The sequence below is a fragment of the Mercenaria mercenaria genome, chromosome 3 (genome assembly GCF_021730395.1).
Source record: "Mercenaria mercenaria strain notata chromosome 3, MADL_Memer_1, whole genome shotgun sequence".
NCBI lineage: Eukaryota > Metazoa > Mollusca > Bivalvia > Venerida > Veneridae > Mercenaria > Mercenaria mercenaria.
In genome coordinates this window covers 50,267,317-50,293,937 of record NC_069363.1, presented here as the reverse complement: position 1 = coordinate 50,293,937, position 26,621 = coordinate 50,267,317, and the positions used below count along the sequence as shown (strand labels likewise).

Below are 26,621 nucleotides of genomic sequence, written 5' to 3'. Positions count from 1 at the left end.
TTTAAATTTAAACCCCACAGAATGTTTCCCAATAAAACAGAAAATTGACCGCATCATGAAAAAACCCAAACATATTGTGTTTGCAACCCTTTGTCCAGACCACCGCTACCGCCCAGTTGGCAGGATCCATCTGGGGCTTTCAAAGTCTATTGCAAAAAAGAGAAACTGTTAGCGAACGCAGGATCCTACCAGACTGAAACGGAGTCGGGCTGATCTGGATCCAGCGGTCGCAAAGTCACTATGGGGTTTTTTCTCATGGCGGGGGCCAAATCTGATCAAAACATAACCCCCTCGAAAATATTTTTTTTCCTTTAAATTTCCCAACAAAAAAAATTTAAAACCTAAACCTACAACAAAAAATTCCAAACCTAAATCCCCATACCCAAACGTAAAACAGGGGCATAATAACAACCACAAATATCTTTCCAGTAATCTCCCTCTTTTTCCTCTTTGACTGGGCAAAAGAAGAAAGAAATTCACACTGTATAACTACTCTAAAGACTTAACAAGCAAACTACTTTCGAGGTGTATTTCTACTCTAAACACTGTCTTACTACTGTAGTACATAGAGTTGAGTTCTATATGCAACAGAAGTATTTCAGACCAAGAACAGAATCAACTAGTATAGTTAATTTTATGTTGCTGTATTCCTGTGTTCAATACACCATTTTCAAAAACATTAATTTTGTCTCTTGTGAGGTCTCCAAAAACAACAAAAATTTAGGTCCCAAATGAACTAAATCATGAAAAAAATAAATAGAAAATCTGTATGCTTTCAGTAACTAGATGCCCACAGGCAACATGTAGAGCCCGCCAGCTGTCAAAATCTGACCTGACCTTTGACCTCCAACTGACCTTGAAACCTTTGAGATAAAAAACCTGGGGTTTTTTTGCAAGACACTCCATCCCCCCAGAAACATCATGCCAAAAAAACAAATTGCTACATGCATATCAAATTTATGGCCAGACAACGTAAAGATCTGACATGACCTTGACCCCCAAACTGTGACCTTGACCTTTGGATGGGAGCCTGCTTTTGCACCTCAGTCTCACGACATAACATTCATGCGGAATTAAAACAAACGCTCCAGCAGCCCGTTAGGGCCCGGGAAAAACAAATCTGAAGGGATGCACCACCACAAAAACCAACAGCAATTTTTATGACTATGTTTTCACTTCCGCAAGCGGTTTGACAAAAAAAAAAATCAAACGTTATTACTCTTGGGCGATTTGCAGAAATACTGTGTATAGTTTTCCTTGAAATAGTTTTGATTTCACATGAAAAGAATCAAGTCCTCTTCATCATGCATAGCAAACTTCCACAAAAAAAAAAGCTTTTTTTTTTCCCCCTCTTACATAAATAGGGTAACAGAAATTACGAGAGTGACAAGCATAAAAATAAAAAATTTTTCTTTTTAATTTTAAAAAAAGTATTTATTTTATACACGAAGGTGGTCATGTGAAAGCTTCAATTTTATAATGTGCCATGATTCTTTGGTGAAATATTGACTAATTTAAGCTACATTTTTTAACACCTACATTTGAAGTTCAGAGGTGCACTTGAGGGGCGGTTGCCTGAATAACAAAATCCATTTTAAAAATAATGCTGTTGCAGCACAGGTCAATATAACTTTGATTCAGCATCAACTGAACACAGTAGTAACAGATGATCTTATTACAAAGATGAATTCTACTAAGTACTAAACTTCACTGAACTCGACATCAAAGACCTTAAAAAAATGAGTTTTTTTTTTTTGCTTTGCGGGTTTTTTAAAATGTCACACGCCCAAAATTATAGGTCATATAGGTCTTTCCAGCTTTGGTGGAGGAAGACCCAAGGTGCCCCTCTTTTAAAATTATTTTCATCAAGGCGGGCACCGGGGTAAACCCCCAACCCTTCCCGTAAGGCAGACGGAGGCTTTCCTCACATAAGAATTCACCACCAATTGGCCAAACGCACATTGGTGAGGGGCAATGATTTGAAACCAGAAAATTTTAACCCTTTTTTAACCCAACATTCGGGATTCTATACCAATTTTACCATTCTCCGCAAAAAAATGACCACTCCCACATGTTATCAAAGTAGGGATGAAAAACTTCAACAAAAGTCTTCTGTCAAATGGTCACGTGAATACTTGCCTTCCCTAAAAACAATAAAAACTACTAGTGCTCTACATATTCAAACGGGACCCTCAGAACTGCAGGGCTACGAAAATGTATTTTTTAAACTTATCTAAAAAGTAACAATTAAAGAAGAAAAAAAAAAAAAATCAAAAACGGTAAAAAAAACTTTTAAAAAACTCTTTTGCTCATACTAATTTGAGTTTTTAAAATGCATAAACAAAAAAAAATGGTTTTGAGTAACAAAAACGGGAGCAGAAAAAGAAAAAAAATGCATTTTTTAAAATGCAAACATTCTTTCCACTCAGCCCAAATCATTGTACTACTAGTTTATTTATTTGAATTACAATAATTTAAAGCGAGGTGACAAAACTATGCAAACAGGTACAAGCCCTATTTTAGTCTCGTAAAAAAACGACTGGCCCTCCTTTTTCCGAAACCCAAGCGCCCGCTGAGTTTCGGGGGTTTTGTTTGCCCCGGGAGCCTCGGAACAACTAGGGAAAGGGTCGTCGAGAATCAGTATCACTCAAGGATTGATTAAAAAAAAACAGGTGCAGCCCCCAAAAATCATAAAAAACGTACGTAAAACAAAGTGCTAGCTATCAACATTTTTTTAGTTGAACAAGGGCCTTCAATTTTGTTATTTCAATCATGAGTTCCCTAACTTGGTCATTTAATAAAGTTTGATGAGATGGATGCCTTGTAGAAGTTAAAGTCCAATATTATTTTTTCTTACTGATATAAAACTTGACAAAAAAATTGCTGCAAAATGTAACCAAATTGAAAAAGGCCAACAACCCAAACCCAAAAATCAATCAAGAGTTATCTTAATCCATTTTATGAGAAGGTCTGATGGCTAGGAGTTTCAATCCAATATATGTAGGTGTTACATTACTTAGATACAGGTTGACTGTTAGTTGCATGCAAGACTTTAAACCAATTTTTCTAAGTCGAAAATGGTTATGTTTACATTAATTCAATCAAGAGTTATCTAATAGGTGGGATGACTGGGAAACATTGTGTGAAATTTCATTTGTACATAAAGCTGTTACTGAGACACATCTTGGTAATCTTTAACCAAATTTGCTAATTTGAAAAGAGCCATATTTTACATCAAATTCAATCAAGAGTTATCTAACTTGCTTATTTCAGTAAATCTGATGACATTGTGTTAAGTTTAAGTCCAATTCATAAAGCTGTTACTGATACAGCCTGATAGTTAATTGACAACGAAACTTTAAACTAAATACAAATTTCAACCAAATTTTCTAAGCCAAAACAGGGCCATAATTTACATTAAATTCAAACAAGAGTTCTCTAACTTGGTTATTTCAGTAGGTCTGATGACTAGGAAAACTTGTTTAAGTTCCAAAAACATCAAATGGTTACTGAGAAATCCCCTTTGCTACAAAAATTTAAATTTAAGGGTAACCCCAATGCCATGTTTTGTGAAAATGCTCTCACTTTTCTTTAACATCAAAAAAATAATAACGGTTAACACTAAAACGGGTTCTACATGGCATCTTATTTTAAAGAACTGAACAAAATAATAAATTTAACAGATAAATCAAGGCAAGATTTTCAACTCAAGACAAAACTCAAAAAAAAATTTTCTACAACAGTTCATAGTGAGAGGATTACAATATTTACTGTTCAAAAATGTTGCTAAATAAACTTAAAATTTCTAATTTTCCTTTGTCCCAATATGTACATGCTTTTAAGTTTCAAACTAGAAGGGGAATAAACACATGACTCAACAAGACGGCTAGCATTTTCATCCGGCTATTAAAAAAAACAAATGGAAATAATATCATTATTTTAATATGTCAAAATTTACATCAAAAAAAGTTTACCTTTTTAATTTTGGGCCCATTAAATTTTCCCGTAATTGGTGTATTTGGCTTCCCCGGGGGTTTAGCTCTGGGCGGGGGAAGAACATTCTTTTTTACGCATTCTCAAAAATCAACTTGTCCACAAAGGCATACACCAGAAAGCATGTATTTTTATTCATCACTTATCTACACATATTTCTAAAAGAAAAGTCTTCTTCCTTTTGAAGTGGTTTGAAATTAATTATACAAATCTCTAAAATATTTGACCTAACAAGTATTTCAAATTTAAAAGAACTTTGATAAAAGACACGATACTTTTAGATTTCATAAGCCAATATTCAATATTTCAATATCTAGACTAACCTTTACCTCAAATTTTTAAATGGGACTGGTCCATCTTCAATTTTACAACACCAATTTTTTACTTTTAGGGGTTTTTTCTGAAAATTTTCTGGCGAAACGAACATGCAACCTGATCAGCCTGCTGAAGTCAGGCTGGTCTTGGTCTGCACTGGTTGCAAAGGCAGAAATATTTGCCACCAGCAGTCTAAAGGTTAAACAGGGGGAGAATAACAGGCTTTTTACCAATTGTTCATGAATTAAGGCCTTATCAATATGGAATGACTGAAGCAAACATTTTATACAGCTAGTATTTAGTGGTCACATAATCATTTTCAGCATTTAAGCTATGCAATTTCTGACAAACCGACAGACTACTCTAGTGTTACGATGTTAAAAATACTGTGAAAACATTTCAGTTCATCAGCATAAAACTTCTTCATTTCAGCCAATATGGCAATTTGTTGAGATACTGATTTCTAATTTTAACCCTTACCCAGCTAAATTTCTAAAAAGAACTAATATTCAATTTGGACAATACCATTTAAATTTTTAAAAGGGGTTTTACCAAAAAGATACTGACGAATGGGAAAAAGGAAATCTATCAACGCACGATGTGCAGGCTATCATGACAATCCTGTCCCATGAAAGGGGAAAGATGTTTTCGCGCTCGCCAAAACTGATTTTGATTTGGGAAAAAGCAACATTGAAATCCAGAAATAAGTACCCCGAATAAAAAAATGACAATTCAACAAATAATAAAAAAATCTACCCCACGAATAAAAAAGGGAATGATTTCACAGCATAGCAACTTTAGCATAGCATTTAATATTCTTTCATTGAAAAGCTGATGTTTTAAAACTCAAAAAACATTTTAGTAACTTTTTATGCAAATTTTAAATTTTTAAAGAAATAAAATTTACAATGGGGGGAAAAAATTCAGCAAAATGAAAATTGAATTACTGAGAACATACTTCATGCCAGTAAGCTTTTGATTTATGAAATATTACTATAAATTTTGTGATATAATCTCGATTTTAGAATTTAACATAAAAAAAAACTCTCGCATTATATAGGGAAAAATAGTTTAAAATTACATTCAATGGTCAGCAAAAAAAAGCTACCAGCCTACAAGTCTGAAACGGACAAAACAATTCCCAGTAACACAAACGGCAAAAAAACAATATACCTTTTTTTACAGGGTAATTTAAAATTTACCCTTTAAAAATTTTTTGTTTAGTCCAGGGGTCAAAAAAAAAATTTAAAACCCGTATAAACCAACACTGTTATCAAAATTTTTCACAGTCTAACTAAGGCTAGGGGGACCTTTGAAAAAAAATTTTTCAAACGAAATTAAATCAAAAACAAACAAGAGACCCGAGGTCCTGAATCGCCACCTATCCCCAAGACCCCGGGTTTTAAACGAGTATGACGCGTTATTTCTATTATTTTACAAGGACCTAGTTTTTGAGCACTGTGACCTAGATATCATCAAGATAAAAAATTTCCCGACCATTTTCATGAAGATCCCTTTAAAAAAATGGCCCTAGAGAGGTCACAAGGTTTTTTTTTATTATTGACCAAGACCTATTTTTGAAGGCACGTGACCCCCCTTTTAAAGTTGACCTAGATATCATCAAGGGAACATTCTCACCATTTTCATGAAATCTCGTGAAAAAAAATGGCCCTAGAGAGGCACAAGGTTTTTCTATTTTCAACCTACTGACCTATTTTTGACCACACATGACCCAGTTTTTAAACCGACCGATATTATCAAAATGAACATTCTCACCAATTTTCATGAAGATCCATTTAGAAATAGGCCCAGAGAGGTCCCCAAGGTTTTTCTTTTTTAGACCTCGACCTAGTTTTTGACCCCACTACCCTTTGAACTTGACCAGATAATAAGGTGAACATTCTGACCAAAAATTCAGAAACCATGAAAAATATGGCCTCTACGAGGTCACAAGGTTTTTTTTATTTTTTGTCTACTGACCTAGTTTTTTTAACCCAACGGACCCAGTTTTTCGAATAGACCTAACATTTTCAATAAACATTCTGACCAATTTTCAGAAAACCATTGAAAAAAATGGCCTCTAAGAGGGCACAAGTTTTTTTTTTTTAGACCACGACCTATTTTTGACCGCACTGACCCAGTTTCAAAATACCTGATATCATCAAGTGAACATTTTGACCAATTTTTATGAAGATCCTTGAAAACAAGAGCACCGCCCTTTCGGGGGCTGCCCCCCTGATTTTTTGGGGGGGAATAGAAAAATTGTCCAACCCCGAATTTTTTAAGTCTAAAAAGGGGGATCATTCTGCAAAAAGCAGGATAAGTTTTTTTTCTTGATGTACGGTGGGCCCTTATGATGGTGAAAACGCTGCAAGTTTTAAAGAATAGCTTTGATAGTTTATGAAAAAGTTTACTTAAACATAAACTCAACAAGAAAATATTTTCTAAATCCAAAAGGGGGAATAAATTTTTGCAAAAAGCAGGAGGAGTTTTTTTGCTTGCTGACAGGCACTTTTGATGGTAACAAGTGTGCAAGTTTCAAAGCAATAGCTTTGATAGTTTTTAAAAGAAAAATTGACCTAAAAATAAAACTTAACCAAGAAATCGATATTTTTAAATCCAAAAAGGGGCAATAAATCTTGCAAAAAGCAGGACGGTTATTTTTCTTGCTATACAGGGTCAACTTTGATGGGAAAAATTTGCAAATTTAAAAACAAAGCTTTGTAGTTTAGGATAAAAGCTACCTAAACAAAAAACTTAACCAAGAAAACTGATTTTCAAGCCCCAAAAGGGGCAATAAATCTTGCAAAAAGCAAAAGGGGGGGGTTATTTTTTTTTTTTATGAACAGGGGCGCTTTGACGGTGAACAAGTATCCAAGTTTTTAAAGCATATTTTTTATATTTAGGAGAAAAGTTGACCTAAACAAAAAACTTTAAACCCAAAAATCGATATTTTCAAAATACAAAAGGGGGCCCTAAACTTGCAAAAACAAGATAGTTAGTTTTTTTACTATACAGGTCAGCTTAGATGGTGAAAAAGATTCCAATTTTTAAAAACAATAGGGTTTTATAGTTTAGGGGAAAAGCGACCTAAACATAAAACTTAACCCGGGAACCCCACGCAGACGCCACGCCGACGCCGACAAACCCCCTCAATGATACAATAACTCATCATTTTTTTTTAAAAAAACAAAAGCAAAAAAAGGGCCCTAGAGAGGGCACAAAGTTTTTCTATTTTTAGACTTACTGACCTATTTTTGACCCCACAGACCCATTCGAACTTACCTAGATATCATCAAAGGGGAACATTCGACCAAAATTCATGAAGATCTCATGAAAAGTTGGGCCCTAGAAGGTCACAAGGGTTTTCTATTTTTAGATCTACTGACCTTTTTTAATCCCACGTGACCCTTTTTTAACTTGACCTAGATACCAAGGTGACATTCTGACCCAATTTTTTATGAAGATCCATTGAGAAATTGGCCTCTAGAGAGGGCACAAGGTTTTTCTATTTTTAGACCTAATACCTATTTTTTGATCCCACGGCCCAGTTTCGAACTTGACCTAGATATCACCAGGTGAAAACCGACCAAAATTCATGAAGATTTATGAAAAATATGGCCTCTAAAGGGCACAAAATTTTCTATTTTTTTGACCTATTGCCCAGTTTTTGACGGCACGTGACCCACTCAACTTGACCTAGATATCATCAAGATGAACATTCTGACCAAATTTCATAAAGATCCCACAAAAATGTAACCTCTAGAGAGTCACAAGGAAAATTTACCTGCTTTATCACAAAAACTCACCTTGTCACAGGGAAAATGAGCTAAAAAAACCATAAAAGTTTTAAAAACATACATACATTACATCTAACACAAAGAAATTCTTTTCAAATTCAACTTAATTTCCAACTTGAAGAACCTATGAAGTTTCTTGCTTACATAGGTTTTGCAGACAGGGTTTCTAGTACCTAAAATTACACCTGATTTTACCATTCACCTAAGCAAAACAGCCTTATCAGAAATCAGCCATTTTCCCACAGCGCCCATTATTTTTAATTGAAACAGAAAATAGTATAAAAAAAAAGGGAAACATGAAAAAAAAAACGGTAAAATAATTAACTTTTTCTTTAAACTTTTTTAAAATTTTTACCTTTCTAAAAATCATCCCCAAAAAAAGTCATAAGACAATCAAAAGATATTCCAATTAAATTTAAATTCTTTCTTAAATTTTACATTTTTGTATGTCTTTTTTAAAAAGTTGTTTAGCAGCTACTTAAATAAACAGTGAAAGGTACGAGGGAAAAAGCAAGAACAAATTTACCCAGCCAAAAACTTTTAGGGGCTTCTTAATTTTAATGATTTATCCAGTTTTTTTTTCGCTGCGGGTGAGTATACACAAAAATAAAGACACAATCTAAAGATGACCTAACATAGGCCAATGATATTCTCCTTCTAGAGAGTGAGTGCTATTAACAGACTGGACTGTGCACAAAGTGACCCAAATCAAAAATATGTTTTTCAATTTAATTTAAGTGAGGAAAAAAAGTAAAGTTTAAGAATATCTATCCCACAAATCTCACCGTTCTGATGTCTGATTGCAGTAAAAATGATATATCAAATTCATTATTCACATTTCATTATGTATCCTTAAAAATCTAGAAAGAAGTAATGAACTAACGGTGGAGGTCTCTGTACCATCCGAGGGTCAAACACATCTGGCTCATTCTGAAACAACAGCAGTGATATAAACATAACTGAACTGCACCATGAGGAAACCAACATAGTGCATTTACAACCAGCATGGATCCAGACCTGCCTGCACATCTGCGCAGTCAGGTCAGGATCCATGCTGTTCACTAATGGTTTATCTAATTGCAATAGGCTTTGAAAGTGAAAAGCATGGATCCTAACCAGTGTGCACGGATGTGCAGGCTGGTCTGGATCCATGCTGGTCACAAATGCACGATGTTGGTTTTCTCATGGTGCAGTTCATATAGAAATGATCATATTTATCTACTTCCAAATCCAACAAACTGGTATTATGCTGTAATAGTTACTGGCAAAATAAAACAGCTGATTATACTAGTCTAAACAGGAATATAATTCTTATACTAGTATATTCGTATTCATGTCTACATGGCAAGTCATTTATTCTAAATTCAATACAGCCATATATATTAATTTAGCATTATGAATGGCTCGGCATTGGCTTTTATATCAAAGCAACTTTAACTTAGGCGTTCTTTCTCCTTTAAATACATGCAAAATTTTTCTCTAAGACCAAATACTTAGCAACAGATATAAACAGTTTCATTGGTACTGCTAATTACATAGTTACTGAAACAGAGTTGGCCATTGATGATTTCACAAACTGTATGACAGTCAGAAAAAAATGAAAGGTAATATTTTTGTTTGATGATACCTTGCTGTTTTCTAGCGCATTTTCTACCCTCCTTCTTTCACTCTGTAGTTGCTTTCTCATAGAAGCCAACTGTGTCAGAACATCTGAACCTGATAAATATGTACACAACTTTTAAATTTCCATGTAACACTATTTACTAGAACTTCTGTAAATTCATATACAAATGTATCGGCAATACTACCTAACCCCTTCCCTGCTAAATTTCTATAATGAACTTGTCAATCTTTAAATTTGGACAGTACCATTAACTGTTAAAAGGGGTGCTTACCAAACAAGAGCTGTCACAGGAGACAGCGCGCTCGACTATTTCGATGTTGGATAGTTAAACTGGGCACATCTGAGGAAACTAGAGCTGTCACTGGAGTGTTTAATGACTCCAGTTGTGGATGAAGATATTACACAATAGCCTGAGTCTATGTCAAAAATATCAACTTAAAGTAATAAGAGAGGTAAAAATAAAATCTCTCAAAACACTATATAAGTATATCCTAAGCAAAAAGGGGCATAATTCATTAAATATTGGTGCCAGAGTTATGTACCTTGTGTCATATGGTGTGGGTGATGATGTTGAACAACTGTTTTAAGTTTGAATCAAATCCATTCAGTAATAACAGAGACAGAGTGAAAGTGCATCAAAACTTTAACCTAAAATTCTAAGTAAAAAGGGGAATAATTCATGAAAAATTGTGCCATAGTTATGCATCTTGTGTCTATGATGTGGGTGATGATGCTGAACAACTATTTTAAGTTTGAATCAAATCCATTCAGTAATAACGGAAGTAGAGTGAAAGTGCACCAAAACTTTAACCTGAAATTCTAAGTAAAAGGGGGAATAATTCATAAAAAAATGGTGCCAGAGTTATGCACCTTGTGTCATATGATGTGGGTGATGATGTTGAACAATTGTTTAAGTTTGAATCAGATCCATTCAGTAATAACAGAGATAGAGTGAAAGTGCATAAAACTTTAACCTTAAATTCTAAGTAAAAAGGGGAATAATTCATGAAAAATTGTGCCAGAGTTATGCATCTTGTGTCATATGATGTGGGTGGATGATGCTGAACAACTATTTAAGTTTGAATCAAATCCATTCAGTAATAACGGAAGTAGAGTGAAAGTGCACCAAAACTTTAACCTGAAATTCTAAGTAAAAAGGGGGAATAATTCATGGAAAAAATGGTGCCACAGTTATGCACCTTGTGTCATATGATGTGGGTGATGATGTTGAACAACTATTTTAAGTTTGAATCAAATCCATTCAGTAATAACAGAGATAGAGTGAAAGTGCATCAAAACTTTAACCTGAAAATCTAAGTGAAAAGGGGGGATAATTCATGAAATATTGGTGCCAGAATTACGGCCCTTATGTCAGATGATGTGGATGATGATGAGGAATAAGTATTTCAAGTTTGAATCAAATCCATCAAGTAATTACAGAGATAAGTTGAAAAAAGAGAAAGTGCACCAAAACTTTAACCAAGGTGGGGACGCGGAAAGACGCCGATGCCGGGGCGAGTAGGATAGCTCTCCTTATACTTCGTATAGTCGAGCTAAAAAGATACTGACTGAATGGCAAACATTGCAGATCTTGATCAGACTGCACAGATATGCAGGCTGATCATGATCTACACTGGTCGCAAAGGTAGAATCAATAGTGTCCAGCATGGTAAGGATTAGTCTCAGTATGCCTCATATCACTGACCTCAAAACCCACAAATATCAGGTGTTGAATTTTTGCCTTTTTTACCATTTTAGCTACAGTGAAACACCGCTCGCTCGAGGTCGCAAGGGGATGAGCAAAATGCTCGAGTTATCCATGGTTTCGAGCGACCCAAACATTGACCAAAATACGAAGAAAGTTGAAGTTTGTTTTACGAATTGTCATCGAGACCATTTGCAGAGGAAACGGTGATGCGTAATAATAACACACTCGTGACATTTAAAAAAAAACGTATTACAAACGTTATTTATGATAGATCGTAAGAAACAGCTAAGACATTTTTTTTATTGAAATACTGTAATCGAATTCGCAATTTTTCTTCTCCAATTAAGATCTCATTTTATCGTCTCAATTTTATAAAAAGGCTATCTTATTTCCTGTATTTGCATGCAAACAACTGTTGATTAAAATATTAAGATACTCATAATTATCTTCTCGATCCCGCAGAAAAAAGGAATAATTAATAACAATTTTGATCAATAAAATTTTTCTTCCACCTTTCATCAATAATTAAATTCATTATCAGATCAAATATACCGACAAACAAACATTTAAGATAGTCAGGGAATAGACCATGCAATTCTCACGACGTGGGAAAGTTTTAAATTAACCGATACATTCTGACCGCCGAAGGTCGGAAAAATTTTGACACCTGCTCGAGTTTGCCATAAGCAACAAAGAGTAAATTAATACACAGGGACCAGGTGTCATGCTCGAGCGATCGAGTTATCGATGCTCGACCCAGCCATGGTAATTTCACATAGAAAATAGAAGGAAATCGGCCGGGACCACATGAATTGCTGGAGCGAGCCCGGGTGCTCGAGTCATCGATGCTCGAGCGAGCGGTGTTTCACTGTATATTCAAAATACTATTCCAGACAAATGATATGATTCTGTGTAGAGTTCAATCTCTGACTAGACACAGACCGTAACTTTATATTAACAGCAGATTGGCTTTTTTTTATATGCTGCTTATTACGTGATTTGACAGCCAACATCATTGTTGAATTTACTTAGAATTTGTGTCTCTTTGCTGAGTTCCTGTTTTAAACAGAGCATGAATCTACTACACCGGCATAGTTCTTTATAATGCCATTTTCATCATGAGATGCATGATGGACTTTTCACATTCTCGTGAAAACATCAGAAACTTCTGTCCAGTATGCAAGAATCTGAGTATGAACACCTCAAACATTTACCGAGATTGAAATCCTACATGTACATCACAACCTCCCTGGTTCCAGGTAATTTTACAACGTTTCAAATTTGCAATTACATTAAAGTATTCTGTTAACCCTGATCCTGCTAATTTCTATAATGAACTTGTCCATCTTTCAATTTGGATAGTACCATTAGCTGATAAAAGGGGTGCTTATCAAAGGATACTGACTGAATGGCGAACAGTTCAGATCATGATCAGTCGGAACAGATGTGGTCGCAATGGCAGAATCAGTTGTGTCCAGCATGATAAGGGCTAACAGATAAAGCCATAGGAAATTTTACCAAACTTACAAGATCAACGTCAAGAAGAAAAGTAATGGTACATACTGTTAGGTCTGTTTGCCGAGGGACCTGGTGCTGGAGATTGCTGTGGAAATATGAAATAATTAATATATATTACTATTCTATTTCAAACCATCCTATTAACTTTAATTCAACTATAATGTCCAATATTTAAAATAAAACTTGATCAAACTAAAATTACATATGAGAAGAGAACATATTGTATTACACATTCTGAAAGATTCTCCTTGGACATTTTTATATAATATGGCAAGTTATATGTTTGTAATCCATTTCACTAAGAAATAACACTGTTTGAATCAAAGGAAATGTGTTTATATTTCTATGCTTAAAAAATTGTCAGTTAATTTAACAAGATCACTGCAATGGGGAGCAATATAAGCCCGAATGTATGAACTTTGATGCCCAAGTGTGACCTTGACCTTGAAGCCAGCCATCCTAAACATGTGATCTGCATGTCGTCTCAATGTGGTGAACATTTGTGCCAAGTTTCTTTAAAATCCCTCAAGCAGTTGAAGAGTTACAAAGCACACACGAAACAAAGTCATATAACCTTTGACCCCTAAGTGATTCTTTGACCTTGAAGCGAGCCATCCAAAACATGCGCTCTGCACGTCATCTCGATATGGTCAACATTTGTGTCAAGTTCCTTTGAAATCCTTCAAGAGGTTTAAAAGTTACAGGTATGACCTTTGACCCCCCCCCCCCCCCCAAGTGTGACCTTGACCTTGAAGCGAGCCATCCAAAACATGCGCTCTGCACGTTGCCTTGATGTGGTGAACATTAGTGTCAAGTTTCTTTGAAACCCTTCAAGGAGTTCAAGAGTTACAGAGTGGACACAAAATTCCTAATAGACAGACAGACGGACACCAGCGTCATAACATAATACGTCACTTTGGGCATATATAAATATATATATATTAATATCTATAAAACTGATAAAATGATGTCTTTATGACTGATTTGTCTTTTTTCATCAAATATCTATTTCATAGATAAGCATGCAAAAAATATGTAATGTCTATTAAATCTAATACTAAGACCTAATTCTACACCTAAAATGCTTCTGTATTTTACATTGAGTTCTATTCAAGCAGGATAAAAATATTAGTTTCCTCATATATGTGCTGTATACTAAACTTATATGTGAACCACTTTTGCATCCAATTTCAATCAAGATATTCAAAGAGTACATCTCCAGTTGATTACACAGCAATATTACCAATCAATTAACATTAAGATGCCTTGCACTTCCCTGAAACATCCCACCATACTAGTGATAATATCATGAAATCTCCTGACACTTTTTTATGTCTCCAAAGTCAATAATACTGAAACCTGGTGATTTATAATATACTTAATAAAATCCAAACTTTTATACTACCTGTGCTCTCTGTGAAGTTTGAGACCTAATTGAGGCCGCTGAATCTCGACCCCTACGTTGCGCAGGGAGTGGTGGGGACTTGCCTCTCTCATCATTGGTCTGAAGTGTGATACAGTTAGTAAACGTTAGCGCTATATTATGCAAGCATGTGAAGTATATCTTAAGCAATCTGGTGCTCATAATCAACTATGTTTACGTATGAGCTGCGCCATGGGAAAACCAACATAGTGGCTTTGCGACCAGCATGGATCCACACCAGCCTGCGCATCCGCGCAGTCTGGTCAGGATCCATGCTGTTCGCTAACAGTTTCTCTACTTGCAATAGACTTTGAAAGCGAACAGCATGGATCCTGACCAGACTGCGCTGATGCGCAGGCTGGTCTGGATCCATGCTGGTCGCAAAGCCATTATGTTGGTTTTCTCATGGCGCGGCTCAATATTACAGTACAGTAATGTGCAATAACCACTCTTTATGTGAAGTCAGTTTTAGACACTTGTATTTGCGTGAACTGTATTTCAACTAAACGTTTCAATTCTATATGCATGAGTAAAGTGTGGATAATATAATTATATTTTGTTATAATAGAGTATGATATGATTTAAACATTTAAATGATGAAATCTGAAGCTGTTAGTTGAATGTCTAAATTTACATACATGTCTAAATTATACATGTGAACAAGTCCAAAACAAGAGCTGTCTCCATAGGATGACACATGCCCCCGATGGCACTTTGAATGAATAGTTTTGGCCGAGGTTAGAGTTTAGGACCTTTGACCTACGGACCTGGATCTTGCGCGCGACACGTCGTCTTACTGTGGTACACATTCATGCCAAGTTATTTGAAAATCCATCCATGGATGACAAAGATATGGACTGGACACGAAAATTGCGGACAGATTGACAGACCGACAGACTGACAGAGCGACAGATTGACAGACGGTTCAAAAACTATATGCCTCCCTTTGGGGGCATAAAAACTACACTGCACAGTGTCCTAGCTTTCTTACAAGTACTCCATTGTTCTCTGAAAGTAACTGACAGCTTTCCTAAATGAACTTTATATTGAAAATGTTTATTAACCTTCACATTTTGCCTGAATTTTTCTTTAAATATACGACAAAACCATTCATATGATACATCATTCTACAGAACTCCAGCAGTTCTAATAGGAACTTTCTAAATTTTCAAAATATCTGCACTTAAAATGTTACAAAATGATCAACTGCAAATTTCAGCCATACTGAACATCAAAAAGTTTATTATAAAACTTTAAGGATGTCTCTGTTAGCATGAAAACACTCGCAAGCAAAAATTTTGTAACATTTTGTATAATATAATTCTTACGAATTTCTCATGTGCCATAATTTTACAAAGGGAAGATATACATTTTTGGCCATATAATTGCTATTTTCAAAGATATCTTAAAAAGTCAGAAAATACCCTACTACCACCCCAGGAGAATTTTAGAATGATGCATAAACTTACACCTGGATCTTGCACAATGTGGCTACAACTCGATTCATGAAATATATGTGCCAATTGTTACACATTTGGTGGATCAAACAGAACATTATTCACACCCAAAGCTGTTGGAGCCACCGGTGTCAAACATATTTTTCCATCCTATATAATCCCATACATCAATAAAAAGTTAGGTTTGAAACCTCTTTTTTTATTGATACAAGGGATGATATGATGGTGGGATGGAATTCATCTGGCACCTGCGGTTGGAACTTTTTAGGATTCCAAATGCCAGCCGCCCTGAAGACAGGGACTGTTTTTGTATATTTACATTAGACTTGTCCACATGTATAATTTTTCTACATACATGATAACAATATAATCTAGTAATTAATCCTGTGCAACAGTTTATGTATGGTTACCTGATAAATGGTGTAAAAGTTTTGTTCAGATGGGTGCCAATGCTGTAACAAGTAGGATTTTAACACATACAGTGAAAATACACATATATATGTGATTCTCAAACAATTTCAATATACCAATGATTTTAAACATATTCAATAAGGTCCCCTTCTGCATTTTTTAACATTTTTCTCAATAGCAAATTAGTCATATTTTTACTTAGTTCTGAAGCTCTTTGCTTCATGGTTACAAAATCAAATGGCAAAAGAAGACCTTTAGCATAATTAAGTGTTAGTGCAGGGACCACTTCTGGTTATACAGAACAAAGGTGTAAGAGAAGCTGCAAGGAGACTGAAATTTCAACACACACATGTTTTAGTAATATAAATAACAACACTTTCTACATATACAACACATTAATACACAACACTGTAATTCTGTTTATGGATTCATTATCAAAACAAACGAAAAGGTCATACTGGAACTCCAGATTTCAAAAAATTAGAGAACGACTCAATGAGTTTCCATCAAAGTATATTTCAGTTTCAGGCATGTACTGTATTTATAATCTATGTTCTGAATGTCTGCATAATAGTTTCCTTACATGACAGAATAAGACCCCAGGCAGTGTTTAAACACACAGTGGTAAAAGAGCTATCGAACCAATGCCCGATGTTTTGTATTTAAGCTGCAGAGCCATGAAGTCAACTGTAAATGGCAAAAGTAAGGAAACAACTAAAGCAAAAATAATACAGCATAGCAACTCATAAAACACAAATGACATGTCACATAAACACATACAACACACATGGTATGACACAGCAACATATACAACACAAATAGTCAGATGTAACAACACATACAACACAGAAGATATATGGCAACAGATATAACAATAGGTGTACAGTTGGAGAATCATAAAACACTCTACTTCACATATGCAAAATGTATACATGGTAGTCTTTTCATAAAAATAAGCTTACATAGCAGCATAAAATATAAGAAAGGATACTCCAAAATATAATGTATATCCGGATGTGAATGTGAAAGAAGTCTAAGCGCTTTTTTATTTGTATGCACGGAGACTTCTTCTGCATTCATTTATTATTCTTTACATACAGATGCTTACAATACTAAAAAATCTACTTTATACTATGTCTAAGCTTTAAAAGGGAGAAAACTATAGCATATTTAGATTTTGCATACTATGACACAGAGTTCAATATGCAAGAGTTCATTAGATAATTGGCTCCAAGTATATCAAACTGAGTTAGAATATACCAGTCTCACACAGTCTAGCATCCTCTTGGTTGTTTCTGAGGAATTCTTGAAACCAACGGCCCTGTTGAATTTTAAGACTGGTCTCTATATGAGCCACACTATGGGAAAACCAACATAGTGGCTTTGCAACCAGCATGGATACAGACCAGCCTGCGCATCTGCGCAGTCTGGTCAGGATCCATGCTGTTCGCTAACAGTTTCTCTAATTGCAATAGGCTTTGAAAGTGAACAGCATTGATCCTGACCAGACTGCGCGGATGCGCAGGCTGGTCTGGATCCATGTTGGTCGCAAAGCCACTATGTTGGTTTTCCCATGGCACGGCTCATATTCAGTTTGATAATCTCAGGACCTGGACTCATACTAAACAGATTTCTGCAGATCCTTTCTCAAGATGAAATATGTTAGCGACATATCTGAGTGCAAACTATAACAGGAAGGTGCAGTTACGGTTAAATATTACAAGCATGATTATATTACAACAGAGAAGACCAAAGCATCCCAAGTGATCAGTGAGGGTAACCAACAGCAACAAGACATTTGGTCTACCTTTGTTTTTATTGCTGGAACAGGAGGAGATTTGATTCTGTCATTTGCTGCTGCTTCTCTCTGTAAATTATAATACTATACATGCAAGACTTATGCAAACCTGTACAAAAATAGACAATTTCTTTGTCAATGGAAGTACATTTTTTTTAAAGTTTTTTATTATTCTTTTTTTATTTCCCTCCATCAAATTATAATCTGTTCAGCTCACAGTCCTGAACCGAAGCTGGTGTAGCTCAGTTTAAGCAACCATTCAAAAAAATCAAGCATCTGCTTGGTTATTTTCAATCACATCACTGAAATTAACCAATGGGATGATTGCATTTTATAGACTGGTACTATAGCTCTGGGCCTAGTACAAAAATTATGGGGTACTTAAAACTTCAGTACTGTAGGAAGGCACTGGGTAACTACATAAGCTTAATGTCTGACTTGGAAAGTCATTATCTGGCTAAATATCATAACACATCTCAAAGGATTCTGATGCTACGTGACCGAGTCTTGTCATCATTTTATACCAAGCTGAGATGGTCCCCCTATAACTTAATCCAATGTAAGTTAACAGATTTTTAAATAACACATAATGTTAAGTTGCACTACAAAAACTCTGCAAACAGCACTAGTTGCCCTCTAATATGCATTTATGCTGCATATATACATGTATTTCACTGCCGACTAAACTTCAAATGCTAGCAAACCAACTATATAATACTAATGAACTAAAATATAAAATATTCACATAATGCAATCAAATAAAGGCATGCAAAACATCAGAAAACCAAACAAATAAAACAGAAGGGCATACTATGCTGAAAATACGTCCTTAAACATTCACTGATAAATATGTAGACACAATCTTACTTTGAAATGACTGGTACTTTGTAGTTGTCTAAGTAAACATTTTACAACACTGACTGACTGTCAAGGACAATTTTGTCTTTACAAAGTGGGGTATGAACTTCAAATTTCAAGCCAAGCCAATACAATCCTGCCTCGAAGTTTTAGTCAGTCTATTTAATCAATCAACCTAATCACATACTTGTCTGCCTTTATGAAGTTGATATTACACAGCCATGGATAAACTTGATTAAAATAAGCGATTAAAAACACACTTGTTCACAGATATTTTAACAAATAATCTCAGTTTACCAAGATGCCTCACTATATTTGCATACATATTTTTTCATTATTCCTCATGTTTATAATAAAATGTTATCTAAGCTCAGATTAAGCAGCCAAAATACTCCTAATTTCGTCCTTGTTTATAGTATCAGAGTTCTTTTCTAGACTTTTTTTATATTTAGTGATAAATAGAAAATTATATTTAAATGTGCAGTTTCAGAACTGAATAAATTGAACAAACTGAATACAAGAATATTGTGTCTGTCAGAGTTACAAAATATAATCTAACTCAATTCAGTACAGAAACTACACTCATCTCATATCCTCAATCTATTATTTTACACAGCATGCCCTCCTTAACATGCAAGAAACCTCTGCCCAATAAAATGTCATTTTCACTTTGGAAACTTTTGACATAATCTGTTACCTGTTCTCGTTCCCTTCTCTCTCTTTCTATCTGTTCTTGTTGGTCTTTCATCTTAGCATCTTCTGCCTCTCTCTTCTTCCTGTCTGCTTCCTTCTTTCTATCCTCTGCTTGTTTCTTTAATTCTTCATTTTTCCGGCGAGTCTTCAAATGAAAATTAGTAGAACCACATTAACAAGTTAAAATTCCGCTGTTACTTCTTTTCCTGACTTAGACATCACACGGACACAATTAAAGATTATTTAACTAGACCTATCACTGAAGGTGATGAATGTACTCCCCCCGCACGTACTGACACATTACATTGCAATTTGATGACACAAGACTGCATAATTATGTGCACTATATATATATATATAGACTCAATGTATACAGTAAAGTAACAAAAAACAAAGTCCCATAACTCTGCAGAACATTTTTCTGAAAGAACCTAACAGGCAACATGCACACGTAAGGTTGGTACTGATCACTTGTGTGAAGTTTCATTAAATTGTGTGCAATGGTTCGGAAAATTAGGTGTGCAAAAGATTGCAAATGCAGACTCTATGTATATAGCATAGTAACAAAAAACAAAGTCCAATAACTCTGCAGAATATTTATCTAAAAGAACATAACATGCATTCGTATGATGATGCACAACTAGGGTTGGTACTGATCACCTGTGTGAAGTTTCATTAAATTGTGTGCAAGGTTTACGGAGTTTTGCCGCGCACACTAATGCATATGCAGACTGTATGTATATAGCATATTAACAAAAAACAGTCCTGTAACTGTGCAGAATTTTTTTTCTGAAAGAACATAACATGCACCATGCACAACTAGGGTTGGTACTGATCACTTGGGTTAAGTTTCATTAAATTGTGTGCATGAGTACAGAAGATTAGGTGCATACAAAATTGCATATGCAGATTGTATGTATATAGTATATTAACAACAAGAGCTGTCAGTGGACAACGCACTTGACTATTCTCAGTGCTTGATAGTATAAAATAAGCTATGAGTAAAACTTAAACATTACAATAAGCATATTCCAAGTCGAAAAGGGGCCATAATTCAGTCAAAATGCTTCATAGAGTTGCCTCCTCCTTTTTACAGACTGGGGTCATGATGGTAAACAGGTATGCAAAATATACAAGCAATATCTCAATGGACTTTGAAAATATTTGGGGTGGTACGCAAACTTTAACATTTATTCTAAGTCGAAAAGGGGCCATAATTCAGTCAAAATGCTTGATAGAGTTGCCGCCTCCTTTTTACAGACTGGGGTCATGATGGTAAACAAGAATGCAAAATATGAAAGCAATATCTCAATGGACTTTGAAAATATTTGGGGTGGTACGCAAACTTTAACATTTGTGTGACGCGCGCTTGACTATTCTCAGAGCTTGATAGTATAAAATAAGCTATGAGTAAAACTTAAACATTACAATAAGCATATTCTAAGTCGAAAAGGGGCCATAATTCAGTCAAAATGCTTGATAGAGTTGCCTCCTCCTTTTTACAGACTGGGGTCATGATGGTAAACAAGAATGCAAAATATGAAAGCAATATCTCAATGGACTTTGAAAATATTTGGGGTGGTACACAAACTTTAACATTTGTGTGACGCGCGCTTGACTATTCTCAGTGCTTGATAGTATAAAATAAGCTATGAGTAAAACTTAAACATTACAATAAGCATATTCTAAGTCGAAAAGGGGCCACAATTCAGTCAAAATGCTTGATAGAGTTGCCTCCTCCTTTTTACAGACTGGGGTCATGATGGTAAACAGGTATGCAAAATATGAAAGCAATATCTCACGCGAACACTCATGCCGACGCCAGGGCGAGTAGGATAGCTCCCCTATTCTTCGAATAGTCGAGCTAAAAACCAAAGTCCCACAATTGTGCAGAATTTTTTTCTGAAAGAACGTAACATGCACCATGCACAACTAGGGTTGGTACTGATCACTTGTGTGAAGTTTCATTAAAATGTGTGCATGGGTTCAGGAAATAAGGCGCGCACAAGATTGCATATGCAGACTCCATGTATACAGTATAGTAAAAAAAAACAAAGTCCCATAACTCTGCAAATATTTTTTCTGAAATAACCTAACATGTTTCATGCACAACTAGGGTTGGTATTGATCACTTGTGTGAAGTTTCATTAAATTGTGTGCATGGGTTCAGGAGATTAGGCGCGCACAAGATTGCATATGCAGACTCTGTGTATACAGTATAGTAACAAAAAACAAAGTTCCATAACTCTGCAAATATTTTTTCTGAAAGAACCTAACATGTACCATGCACAACTAGGGTTGGTACTGATCACTAGTGTGAAGTTTCATTACATTGTGTCAAGGGGATGAGGAATGTTGGTGTGCACAAGATTGTGTCTTCAGACGGACAGACAACCAGAAACCAGTATACCCCACTTACAATTTTGTTGTTCAGGGGGTACAATAATCTTCAAGCTTTTAATGCTAGAGGACAACCCCAAGTGCCTATCTGGACATAATTTTAGGCATGGGCAGCCACATGGGTAGAACAAACAACTTTCTGTAACCCAGCGAGACAACTTCCTCACACAAAAGAATTTTACAAGGTTTCTAAACTGCAGCTATGAGGGGCAAATAATTCGAAGTCAGGGGCCTTAACCACTCTGCAATGGAGACCCCTATTTGTCTCTCAGGTTTTAAGTCTTACTGTCAGGGTTTAGGTCAAAGGGCACTTTTCTAGCTTTAAAAGGTGAAAAGACCTAACGTGTGCCCTCTGAGCATTTCTTCAGATACAAAAAGGCATCATGGTAGAACCACTGATCTTCAGCACACCATCTGGATTGACTTCTCACACAGGTGAGAGGCAAGTCAATCCAAGTCAGAAACCTTAACCTTTTAGTCATGGAGGCTCACACAAAATAGCACACACTGAATCTTGAAAGCACACAGCAAAAATATTTTACTGTTACTATTTTAGCATACAAACAGAATACAAAATTGCCAGTACTGGTGTCATATAACAAGGTTTGGTTGTCGCCAAAATGGGCTCAAACCCACAACTTACTGCTTGAGTAATCAATACCTGAACCTCTAGAACACCAATCCCCTTTGACCAGTTTTCAAAACTTTGGAAGGAAAATAAACAACAAAACATTTGCATTCAAAGATTAACATGGTGAAGTAACTACTGTATTTACCTCTTCTTCCCGAGCTCGAATCTTTTTCTGTTCTTCCTCATACTCTGTTTGCATTCGAATTCTTTGCTCTTCTAATCTTCTGTTTTCTTTTTCCTCTTCCATTCTCTCTTTTTCTTTTTCCAACTGCTCACGACGGCGCTTCTCTGCTATCTATAACCAATGGAGAAATGTCACTTTTACAGCTGGTTGTATAGCATAACCATAGACCACCTCAATCAGTAGAAATTTACCCAAACAAGTTAAAGTCTACTATTATGTCTAGCCAGACTGGATACTGCTAACCTAATCAATCTAAGAAGAACTTTAAAAAGACACAATCGGTATTATTCCTTCATCAATTTTTTAATTAGAAGGTGTTTTTGTCACAAAAACATATCTCCCCCCATATGTATACCTTTAGCTCTGGCGGCCATTTTTGTGCAGCGACGCGGAATGTGTCGGCGATACGCATAACTAGGCTTGTTACTGATTACTCCTGTGAACTTATGTCGAAATCTGTCCAGCTGTTTGACCAGTGAAAGCTGGACAAGATTTTTTTATTTTTAGCTCTGGTGGCCATTTTGTATAGCAAAGTGAAACGTGTTGGCGATATGCACAACTAGGCTTGGTACTGATCACTCCTGTGAAGTTTCGCGGAAATCCAGCCAGCAGTTTGACCTGTGAAATCCTGACAAGACTTTTCTATTTTTAGCTCTGGCGGCCATTTTGTGAAGCAAAGCAAAACATGCCGGTGATATGCACAACTAGGCTTGGTACTTATCACTCATGTGAAGCTTTGTCAAAATCCAGCCAGCAGTTTGACCTGCGAAAGCCGGACAAGCTTAATGTGCACAGACGGACGGATGGACGGCGAAGTCAAAAACAATATATATCGAGGGTTGAGCGAGAACTATTGTATCTTGTTCTTTATCTATATACAGTTACAATAGTTTCGCGCTCAGCCCACGATATGTACCCCTATGGGGGAGACATAATTAAGAAATGTCCTGACATAGTTTACTATAAGATACTGACAATACACAAAGACAAATTATGTTACCAACCTGTTCACGTAAGTCATCCTTGTATTTGTCTGACTGATCCTTTTCAGCATCCGTCTGTAAAACAAAATGTGTTTTGTGTTAAGTCTACATCTACACACTAAGGTTATGAAGCATAATAAAGCATAGTCAAGCATAGATATATATGTATAGACATAAAAGTCATCCTACATTGCGTGACATTGTTTGCTAATCAATATATATTTATATAACGTAAATACTGAAATACTGTATAACTTCTTTCTGCAACACCATAGGGGAAATCGAATGTGCTTGTTGTATGAGAGCAGTTGCTCTGGGTTAAAGGTTATAAAACTGAGTCTGGAAACCAGCGTTAATACTCAAGCAGCTGGTTGGTTGTTCCAGTGCACAATGTTTGAAACAACCAATCACAAAGTTGCATTCTAAGACTGGTTTCCAAACACAAATTTTCTAACATGGGAACCAGGTAAGTGTATTTCACTAACAAATGTATTCAGGTGGAAACAAGGTACCAGTGCCCCTATTGGGTGGAATGGAATTTGTTCTTCAAAGGTTTTGTTAAAAGAGGATATACTGTATTTCTAAGCATTCTTTGTAACTGTTTTTCATTTATTAAAGCAGAATACAGCAGTGTGATATCAAATGAGATGGAACATATTTAAAAGTCAACATATTTATAAGTCTCCCTACAAAGATGTCAAAATGTTCCGTATAATGATTCTCCAATGTACATGTTTCACAACATCCTTGACCCGTATTGATCAACATTTAAGTCTGAAACTTTAATATTTACTTCAAAATGACAAATATTCATTTGGTTACTTTCCTTATTGAAAATCTATACTCTTGACAATTTGCAGAGCTGTAAGTAGTTACAGAATGCACATTCTTGCAGAAGCTTTGTCACAAACTGTGCTAAATGAAAAATACTAGAGCAAAATAAAAACTGTGGAAGTTTCAAACTTTCAATGTTGATGAATATGGACCTTGCATCACAAGCAGAAACATAACTGTTTTATGTGTCTCTAAACACACTAGATTTGATGCAATTTTATTTTCTTCTGTAAATCTATAAATGTACTGAAACAGAAAAATTCATGCCCAGTAATTATGATATCACTACCTACATTATTTTAGCCGTGCCATGAGAAAACCAACATAGTGGGTATGCGACCAGCATGGATCCAGACCAGCCTGCGCATTTGCACAGGCTGGTCTGGATCCATGCTGTTCGCTTTTAAAGCCTACTGCAATTAGAGAAACTGTTAGCGAACAGCATGGATCCTGACCAGACTGCGCAGATGTGCAGGCTGGTCTGGATCCATGCTGGTCGCAAAGCCACTATGTTGGTTTTCCCATGGCATGGCTCATTTCATTAATTTTGCAGAAAATTTCATGGTTCAGTCAAAATGGCCATTTTAGGGGGACATAAATCAATCTATTTTATATTTTCTATTTAATATGCAAAAATTATTTTGGGATAGTATTCAATTTTTTGGACTGACATGTCCACACATTCCACAAAAATAAGTCTATCACAGTTAGTATGTGAGATTTTGGAAAAGTAATGCAAATTATTTTCAATCTTTTTTTAAAATCCTGTTTAGTTTCACTCAATGATTTCTATTGTCTTCACTGGTGGCTGTTCAATACTTCAGCAAATATGGGGGTATTTTTGACTGCTATTTCAAGGTATACATGAAAGTCACTAGACATTCAAAAAGGGACAATAATCTTCTTAAAAAAATTCTACAGTATTGTAGGATTTTGTATTTTTTTTAATGATCTTTCTAAAACATCATTTTTTTTTTTAAATGTTTATATTTTCTATTCTTTGTCGATCTTTAAAGGTAAACAAATGTAGAGATAGGTGCCTTTCCTTTCTAACATGCCTCATAATGTTTTCCAAATAATAAAAAAAAAGACACAGCTATGTTTTACTATTTAACTGATTCAACTTAAAACAATAGGCAATTTCCCATTATTAAAACACTAAATCTGCTACTATATTCAACTTTGTTATTCACAAACTTTTAAGAACGAAACTTTTATTTTTTGTTGTCATACAGATGTACTCAGACAGCTGGTCCCAGGTACCAGGAATTTCTTTGATGTTATCCTTGTAAACAATGCAAAAACATTCCAGTTATATTTTACCTTTGGCTGACCAAAAATACCATGTCCACCTCTAGCATGTGTTGCCTCCCCAAAGGCAGTCTGTTGTGGGGGTGGAGCCTTTATAAGGTCATCACGGGGGTCTGGGGGTCTAGGCGAGTATGTTGGTGAGATATGACCTCTTGGAGACCGGTAGGAACCAGGACCTCCTTTTTGTACTGATCGCAAATCAGCTGTAAGTAAAGAAATAAGTTTTACTAACAAGATAAAAGAAATAAACAAGAGGGCCAGAGTGGCCCTAAGTTGCTCACCTGACCTTGACTATCTGACCTTGTATATACATATAAAATACTGTATCATGAATGGTAAAATCTGTGTTCAGCACACACAAAAAATAAAGCTGGTCAAGTGCCCTTATTTGAACAAATTTGAAGTAACACTTTATACTGATTCTACATACCAAGTTTGATGGAGATCCATTAAGCAGTTCATGAGAAGAAGTTGTTTAGAGGTTTTCCTATTTTTTAACTCTAAGTGGCCAAAGTACCCCCATTTGAAAAATAAATGGGAGGGTGCCTACATTGATGCTACAAACCAAGCTTGATGACGATTCATCACGCTGATCATGAGAAGAAGTTCTTTGAAAGATTCAAGATGTTTAAGTAAATAACCAAATATCAAAGGCTTAGACCATGAACTTTCAGACAAGA

At 35.5% G+C, this 26,621-nt stretch overlaps 1 protein-coding gene across 1 annotated transcript in view; it reads right to left on the bottom strand.

Moving 5' to 3' along the window:
- Positions 1 to 26,621, bottom strand: part of LOC123524871 (trichohyalin-like) — a 151,901-nt gene that overhangs the window by 22,281 nt on the left and 102,999 nt on the right. The window contains exons 40-48 of the mRNA XM_053539697.1: positions 25,954 to 26,144; positions 23,818 to 23,871; positions 22,775 to 22,924; positions 19,603 to 19,743; positions 18,057 to 18,116; positions 14,364 to 14,462; positions 13,004 to 13,043; positions 9,736 to 9,824; positions 8,988 to 9,038 (exon numbers count right to left, since the gene is read on the bottom strand). Coding sequence (XP_053395672.1) covers positions 8,988 to 9,038; positions 9,736 to 9,824; positions 13,004 to 13,043; positions 14,364 to 14,462; positions 18,057 to 18,116; positions 19,603 to 19,743; positions 22,775 to 22,924; positions 23,818 to 23,871; positions 25,954 to 26,144 — 875 coding nt within the window. The remainder of the gene's footprint in view (positions 1 to 8,987; positions 9,039 to 9,735; positions 9,825 to 13,003; positions 13,044 to 14,363; positions 14,463 to 18,056; positions 18,117 to 19,602; positions 19,744 to 22,774; positions 22,925 to 23,817; positions 23,872 to 25,953; positions 26,145 to 26,621) is intronic.